The sequence below is a fragment of the Lepidochelys kempii genome, chromosome 3, assembly GCF_965140285.1.
Source record: "Lepidochelys kempii isolate rLepKem1 chromosome 3, rLepKem1.hap1, whole genome shotgun sequence".
Classification (NCBI taxonomy): Eukaryota; Metazoa; Chordata; order Testudines; family Cheloniidae; genus Lepidochelys; species Lepidochelys kempii.
In genome coordinates this window covers 185337045-185345731 of record NC_136382.1, presented here as the reverse complement: position 1 = coordinate 185345731, position 8687 = coordinate 185337045, and the positions used below count along the sequence as shown (strand labels likewise).

At 44.4% G+C, this 8687-nt stretch overlaps 1 protein-coding gene across 2 annotated transcripts in view; it reads left to right on the top strand.

The window, feature by feature from the left end:
* The first annotated feature begins 1909 nt into the window (after window positions 1-1909).
* Window positions 1910-8687, top strand: part of MSH6 (mutS homolog 6) — a 27805-nt gene continuing 21027 nt past the window's right edge. The window contains exons 1-3 of one of the 2 annotated variants that reach the window (XM_073339262.2): window positions 1910-2194; window positions 4423-4625; window positions 8240-8409. In XM_073339262.2, coding sequence (XP_073195363.1) covers window positions 1980-2194; window positions 4423-4625; window positions 8240-8409 — 588 coding nt within the window. In that variant the 5' untranslated portion in view covers window positions 1910-1979. The remainder of the gene's footprint in view (window positions 2195-4422; window positions 4626-8239; window positions 8410-8687) is intronic. The other variant, XM_073339261.1, reaches the window with a different exon arrangement.

The window sequence follows — 8687 nt, the reverse complement described above, 5'->3', positions numbered from 1 at the left end:
GCTGGAAGGGTCTTCAAGAGGTCATCTATTTCAGCCCCTTGCACTGAGGCATGATCAAATATACCTAGACCACCCATGACAAGTGTTTGCCTAACCCATTCTTAAAAACCTCCAATGTCGGGGACTTCATTACCTCCCTTAAAAGCCTATTCCAGTGCTTCACTATCCTCATAGTTAGACAGTTTTCCCTAGTATCTAACCTAAATCTCCCTTGCTGCAGATTAAGCTCTTTACTTCTTGTCCTACCATCAGTGGACATGGACATCAATTGATCATCATCTTTTTTATAATAGCCCTTAACATAATTGAAGACTGATATCAGATCCCTCACAGTTTTCTTCTCTCAAGACTAAACATATCCAACTTTTTGAACCTTTCCTCATAGGTCAGGTTTTCTAAAATTTTCATTTTTGTTGCTCTCCACTTGACTGTATCCAATTTGTCCGTATATTTCTTAAAGTGTAGTGCCCAGAACTGAACACAGTACTCCAGCTGAGGTCTCACCAGTGCTGAGTACAGCAGTACAATTACCTCACGTGTCTCTACGTACATCTACATTGCACACTCCTTTTGGCAGCATATAAATATACTACATGCCCCCCTAGATCAGGTATAAATAGCAGCATAGATGGTGAGGCACTGCTTAGGCAAGTAGAGTAAAGACACACCTGAACCCTGTGGGGATGAATCCTGCATGGTTTTCTACTCACCCAAGCTTCTCGTCTACACTGCTATATGATGGATGGGCCAGGAGTCCTGGGGAGGCCACCAGGGGGCGAGAAGCATGGGTGGTCTGATAGGGGGCAGGGGCTGGGCCACGCCATACAATTTTGGAAACCTGATGTGGCCCTCAGGCCAAAAAGTTTGCCTGCCCCTGCTCTATGTGCTCACAAATTGTTTAATGATTTCTCCCAGTATCTCACTGAATACCACCCAAAATGGGTATCAATAGCCAAAATCTATAACATTTCCTGGCATACAATGATCAAGTCAGCATTGTTAGCTATAAGATAATGAATATTCTTTACCAGATCAAGCCTCAGGAAATTACAAAAAAAAAAAAAGTGAATTAAGAAATATAAAATATAAAAAATATAATCACTCTTCAGTCTCTTTTTATTAATGGGCAGCTTTCTATACCTATGCTTTGTCGTTTTACTACATCATTTGTCTTTCAGAAAGTGTATCTCACTTATAGTATCTATTGCTATCTGATGACTCTTGAGCTTATCTCTTGGGAAGAGACTATTTAAATGAAGCTATTTTCTCTAGAAATCGAGGCTATTTTAGGAGCCATGTTGTAGAGTAGATCCATATTTCAAAATCCCAGCTTCTCAAGCTCAGCAAATACCTGAAAACAAATCCTGGGTGCCAAGACTGGACATTTGTGCAAATCGTGTTGTCATTGCAGTCCAGGTTTATGGGAAGACAGCATAAAATAAATTTGAATTTACTAAAAAAATTAATAGCACAGGGAACACTGTAGTATCCACTATCATATTTAATGCAATAAAAGCCTTATTTTTTTTAATTTACGTGAAACTGCTGCAGGATCTCCACTCTACTGCACCCAGCCTACTCCAATCTATTGTGCTGCAGAAATCTAGAGAACCATAATTTAGACCCACCTTGCTGCACCGTTGGTGCAATTGATTAGCAGATAATAGAGCTACAGGGAAGTGGGTGGCATGTGAAGGGTGCACGTCAGGATGCCACAGTGCAGTGGGTACAAGGCTGTACAGTGACTTGGGGGGCTACGCAGTGAAAAATTGGCCAGATTATTAATATGGCACATAATACCAGTTTATATGGGGCGGGCCGGGGCCGGCGCTCGGTGGGAGGCAGGCACGGCTCTGGGCAAGCGCTGCCTGAGGCCCGCCTCCTCCGGGTCCCTCCACCCCCAGCAGAGGCGGGGCTGACGAAGTGGGTTTCGCGCTCTGGCCGGATTGGGCGGTAGGTCGTTGGTTCCCGCCGCAGCCATGTCTCGGCAAAGCACCCTGCTCCGCTTCTTCCCCAAGGCCCAGGCCCCTTCTCCTCCGGCCGCAGACAGGCGGAAGGCCTGGGCCTCCAGCGAGGCAGCCGGGGATGAGGCAGCCCTGGCTCCCGGAGGCGGCGCGGCGGAGATGGGACAATCCGGCGGAGTCGAGGCCCATGGGGCGAGGAAGGGGAGAACCAAGGCGGCCCGGGCCCCCAGGTAGGCGGGTGTGTGGGAGTTCCTGGGGCTGTTGTTGGTGGTGCCGGGGGCATTGGTAGGCGGGAATTGCTATGGGCCGGGTGCGCTCGGCCGGTTGGCGTTGGGAGGGTGGCGCGAAAGGGGGTCGGTTTCTTTGCTTTTTCTCAGCACTCCCACCAGATGGAGCCAGTCGTGTGGCCTCTCCTCATCTCATCTCATCACCCCCTCATCTCACAGCGGTATTGTGAAGATGAATACCGTAGTGATAAGCGCCATAGAAAAACCCATGAAAAAATTAATAATAATACGGTGTTTAGAGCAGGGCCAGTAATAGACTCACGGGGGCCCAGGGTAGAAAGGTTGCGCTGAAGCCCAGGTCCCTGAGCCATGCCACCTGGGGCTGAAGCTGAAGCCTGAGCAGTGTAGCTTTGTGGAGGCCCCTGTGGCATGGGCCCCAGGCAGTTGCTCTGCTTGCTACCCTCTAACGATGGCTCTGGCTTTTATATGCAGAAAACCAGTTATTGTGGCACAGGTGGGCCGTGGAGTTTTTATAGCATGTGGGGGGGGGGGGGGGGGGGCTCAGAAAGAAAAAGGTTGAGAATCTCTTATCTACACTACAGCACTGCAGGACCTTAGTGAAGACTCTATTACACGTACAGGAGAGCTTCTATCAGCTGTAATTCATCCACGTCCTTGAGAGGCAATAGTCATGTTGGCAGGAGAAGCTCTCCTGTTGACATAGCACTGTCTGCACTGGGGGTTAGGTGGATTTTTCACAGCCCCAAGCAATGTAATTTCACCAATGTAAGTTAGTAGTGTAGACCTGTCCTATAGTCACACACTGAATAAGGAGAAAACAAAATATTGAATCACTGCTTATTCAGTGAGCACCATCCATCCTGTATGTTAAATGAGACGAAGGTGCTGTGGAAATAAAGTGTGATCATTTTAATTACTGTATTATAATGCGTGCATACAAGGGGCTGATTTCTGATGAAGTGAGCTGTAGCTCACGAAAGCTCATGCTCAAATAAATTGGTTAGTCTCTAAGGTGCCACAAGTACTCCTTTTCTTTTTGCGAATACAGACTAACACGGCTGTTCCTCTGAAACCGTAATTCTGGCATTTCCTAATTTTTGAGTGCTTAATGTTGCAATCTTAGTGTTTTAAGCTTTTTTTATGTGTAATTATTATAAAGTTGCTGTTAAAGAAAATTTTCCAGATTCTTAATAACGTACAAATGTACAGTGGGGTACGCAAACCTTTATATAATCTTACAACTTTCAGATAAAGTATGTGTCTTTTTTTTTAAATACAGGAAGTCCGTTTTCACTGAAACTGGCTTGTTCATAGAATATCAGGGTTGGACGGGAACCTCATGAGGTCATCTAGTCCAACACTCTGCTCAAAGCAGGACCAATCCCCAATTTTTGCCTCAGATCCCTAAATGGCCCCCTCAAGGATTGAACTCACAACCCTTGTTGCTAGGAATGAGCCAGTACTGGAAATAAACTGCTAGTGTAGATTAAATAAAACTGTCTTTTGGGGCGGTGAAAGGACTTAAAACAGCTTTGAAATAATTTCTTTCAGCGCTTAGTGAAAATCATGTTCAAAGAAACATTGAATAGCCATTTGTGAAGAAACAGTTTTTCTTCTAGCTTAAAGAAACCATGGTGAATCAATTAGCATTTAGTTAATCTTTCCTGAATATTATTGCTTGTTTGACGTCTTAATATGTGCTATAAAATCTGTGCTAATCAGCACTGGATTCCAGCTCTTGCTGATTTGAAAAACAGGCCATTGTTTTCCAATTTTTTTTAAAGTTCTCAGCATTCAACAGTCCTATTTCTGTTAGCTGCTGAGGTTTTTCGAAAGTTTTAGGCACTTCCCTTAGTGAGAAGTGAGTTCTGTTAAAAATCTGTTCTTAATTGCGGCTGCTAATTGCTCTTGAAAATCTGTTCCTGAAGATTTTTCCCTTTTAGCTAAATTATGTCCAGTATTTTTACACCCCCATGTATAATCTACTGGGTTTGCTAGAGGTCTTTGGGAGTGTAAGAACCAGGTTCTATTTGGTAAAAGTGTTTGCATGTAGAATATAACTGTTAACCCAAGAGCAACCAAGACCTGCTGAGACCAACCCCTCTCTCTAGGAGCGTCTGATAAATAGTTTGACTTAGAGGTAGTGCTATAACTTTTATGAAGAGACTGACTTTGCACCTGTTAATCAAGTTCTGTGTCTGTCTTTGCAGTGTCTCCTGTGATTATTCACCTGGTGATTTGGTTTGGGCCAAGATGGAAGGGTACCCTTGGTGGCCGTGTCTTGTATACAACCACCCAACTGAAGAAACAGTAGTCAGAGCGAAAGGAAAATCCTCTCGTGTACATGTACAATTTTTTGATGACAGCCCAACAAGGGGCTGGGTTAGCATTAAATACTTAAAGCCATATAAAGGTAAGAGATGTAACTTAAATATTTGAAAAGGGAAATGGAGAGAGGCAGTTTGGTCTAAAGGAATAAACACTTCTGCTGACTTCCTGTGTGGGGAAAATTCCGTTTCCTATTGAATGGAAACTCACTGCTCTAAAGGGTTTTAAACAAAAAAATTGGTTTGTCCTTTTTTTTGCTTCTTCTGGATATAGAAAGTACATATTTTGTAAAGATTTTCAGTTTGTTTTTATTACCCTAGAACAGAGGTGGGCAAACTATGGCCCGCGGGACCCTCCTGCCTGACTCCTGGCCCAGGAGGCTGGTCCCCAGCCCCTCCCCCGCTGTTCCCCCTCTCCCGCAGCCTCAGTGCGCTGCGTCGCTGGCGCAATGCTCTGGGCAGCGCAGTTGCAGAGCTGCAGCCTGACCCGGTGCTCTGGGCTGTGTGGCTGTAGTGCCGCCAGCCACTGGCGCACCAGGCAGTGCGGTAAGGGGGCAGGGGGGGTTGGATAGAGAGCCGGGGGAGGTCGGGGGTGTGGGCAGGGGGTTGGATGGGGCAGGGGTCCCGGGGGGCAGTCAGGAGTGGGGGGGTCTTGGGGGTGGTCAGGGGACAGGGAGCGGTGGATAGGGCAGGAGTCCCGGGGGAGCAATCGGGATGAGAAGTTGGGGGATCGGATAGGAGATGGGGGCTGGGCCATGCCTGGCTGTCTGGGGAGACACAGCCTGCCTGAACCAGCCCTCCATACAATTTTGGAAACCCAATGTGGCCCTCAGGCCGAAAAATTTGCCTGCCCCTGCCCTAGAAATATCAGGAATGTCAAGCCTGGTCTTTCCTGATTTTGCTGGGGGACCTTGGGAGGTCTCAAGGATTGACATTTGTCTGAGAACAAAAGACTAGACGTAGGATTAGACACATTGATTACATAATTTAAGTTAACCATATCAGTTCTGGTGATTCTTAAGATTTTAGCTGGTTTATCTAAGTACAGCTTTAATTACTTCTAAATTCATACATTATATTAAAGTTTTATGGTAATATTAGAAGTTACAGAACAGATTAAATTATATTGTTTCAAAGAATGAATATAACTAGGGCTGTCGATTAATCGCAGTTAACTCATGATTAACTCAAATTAACCACGATTAATTTTTTTAATCGTGATTAATCACCGTTTTAATCGCACTGTTAATAAATTTATATTGGTATTCTATTGTTTAAGTATTTTGGATGTTTGTCTACATTTTCATATGTACTGTATTCTATGTTGTAATAAAAATATACACTTTGATTTCAATTACAAATATTTGCACTTTAAAAAGATAAAAGAGATAATATTTTTCAATTCACCTCATAAGTACAGGCAGTCCTCGACTTTACAACGTTTGATTTAGGACGAACAGCACTTATGATGTTTTTGAATTGACACCCTGATTCGACTTACGACCATTTGTTTTGACTTTACGACACTCTGTCCCGCAATGGAGTGGATTGCGGTTCCTATTATGTTTCAACTTAGATGCAATTTTCAGGAACCAATTGTGTCGTAAGTCTGAGGATTGCCTGTACTGTTGTGCAATCTTTGTTGTGAACTTGCAACTTACAAATGTAGATTTTTGTTGTTGTTACATAACTGCACTCAAAAACAAAACAATGTAAAACTTCAGAGCCTACAAGTCCACTCAGTCCTATTTCTTGTTCAGCCAATCACTAACACAAAAAGTTTGTTTACATTTACAGGAGATAATGCTGCCCTCTTCTTATTTACAGTGTCACCAGAAAGTGAGAACAGGCCTGCATGGCACTTTTGTAGCTGGTATTGCAAGGTATTAGAGTGACCAGATAGAAAGTGTGAAAAATCGGGATGGGGGTGGGTGGTAATAGGTGCCTATATAAGAAAAAGCTCTGAATATTGGGACTGTCCCTATAAAATCGGGAGATCTGGTCACCCTACAAGGTATCTAAACAGTTATGCTAAACGTTCATATGCACCTTCATGCTTTGGCCACCATTCCAGAGGACATGCTTCCATGCTGATGACACTCATTTAAAAAAATGTGTTAATTAAATTGTGACTGAACTCCTTGTGGGAGAATTGTATGTCTCCTGCTCTGTTTTACCCACATTCAGCCATATATTTCATGTTATAGCAGTCTCAGATGATGTCCAGCACAGCTTGTTCATTTTAAGAACACTTTCACTGCAGATTTGATAAAATGCAAAGAAGGTACCAATGTGAGTTTTCTAAAGTTAGCTACAACACTCGACCCAAGGTTTAAGAATCTGAAGTGCCTTCCAAAATCTGAGAGGGATGAGGTGTGGAGCATGCTTTCGGAAGTCAGAAAAGAGAAACACTCCGCTGCAGAAACTACAGAACCCGAACCACCAAAAAAGAAAATCAACCTTCTGCTGGTGGCATCTGACTCTGATGATGAAAATGAACATGCATCGGTCCACACTGCTTTGGATTGTTATCGAGCAGAACCTGTCATCTGCATGGAATATGAATCTTTAGTATGAAACATATAAATCTTTAGCACATCTGGCATGTAAATATCTTCCAACGCCGGCTACAACAGTGTCATAAGAACACCTGTTCTCACTTTCAGGTGACTTTGTGAACAAGAAGCAGGCAGCATTATCTCCTGCAAATGTAAATGTAAACAAACAAAAGCATTTACCCCATCTGTGCTCTCCCAGAGCTGGGAGTGGGGCTGTGGCTTGCGGAGGGGAAGAGAGATTAGGGGTGGGTATGGGGCCGGGAGGCTGGGGGCAGGGGCAGAGCTGCAGCCAGGCTGTGGTGGGGGCTGGCAGCTGGGACCGTGGCCAGGTGCGGCTCTGCTCCCTGCCCTGCCACCAGCCTTGGCCCTGGGCTGGGAACTAGAGCTGCAGCTGAGGATGGGGGCAGGGGTAGGGCCAGGAGCAGAGTCGTGCTGGGGACGGGGCATGCAGCTGGGTGGTGCTCCCTCCCTACCCCCCTATGGAGGCTGGCCCGGGCCATGCTTCCCCGGATGTTCCTCTATGCCCCTCTAGGGGGGTATGCCCCACAGTTTGGGGACCTCTGTTCTAACTGAAAAGCCAGTGGGTAGAAGCTGGATTACTAACTTCAACCCCAGTTCCTTAAAGTGATCCACAGAAAGGGCATAAGGTTCTATTTGAGTAGGTCCCATTCCCAGATCATGGTCTCAATTTGAGCTCTCATGCTGCCAGTGTAAAATGTTGTTTTTCCAACCATGACAGGTACTGTCAGATACAGCATTTGCAATTAAATTCTAAATCCAGAAAATAGTTCTCTTATAATTGGATAAATGTTCAGACCAATCAGCTGTAGAAATGTGAGACTCATCCAGTGTTCTTGCACTAAGTACACATTTTACTGGACAGATATACAAACTTATTCTCTTAGGCATGTCTTGCCCCCACTTCTTCATGCTGAACAAATAAGTTTACATGTTTAAAATCAGTAAGATGGAATAATTTCACGTTGGACTTGTCATATTGGACTTGTGATTGAAAAATGCTGGATGATACTAGTGGTCTGAACATAATTTATTTAAATGCGGAGAGTGAGCATCTACAGTGATGACTGGCCTCAGGCTGGACTTTGCTTCAGGTTCTGACATATTATTTGCATGTTTTGTAGGCTCAGCGGTTAGGGAAACGCAGAGGGGAGGTATGTTTTACAGTTCAAAGCCTGAAATTAAAAGAGCAATGGAAATGGCAGATGAGGCTATGCGCAAAGATAAAACTAAGCGGCTTGAGCTGGCAGTGTGCAATGAACCTTCAGATACTGAAGATGAGGAAGAGATGGAGGTAATTCTTTTCTGTTTTTTGTGATCTCATTGCAGAGGTGGTGTTAGAACTGGGAAAAAGAGCCCACATTTGCTATGTTGTCATCTTATCCTTTCCTTTCTCAATAACCCCTTTTGTTGTCTGAATCAGGAGTAATCCAGAAAACATTTGGGTTCTAATGAAACCTGTTAATAGCGAAAGAATAGCATTCCTGCATATTGTTACTGTTGCAGAATGTAGAAGTGTAGGAAAGAAATGAATTTCCGTATTGATCAGATCAGTGTCTCATCTTATACTTC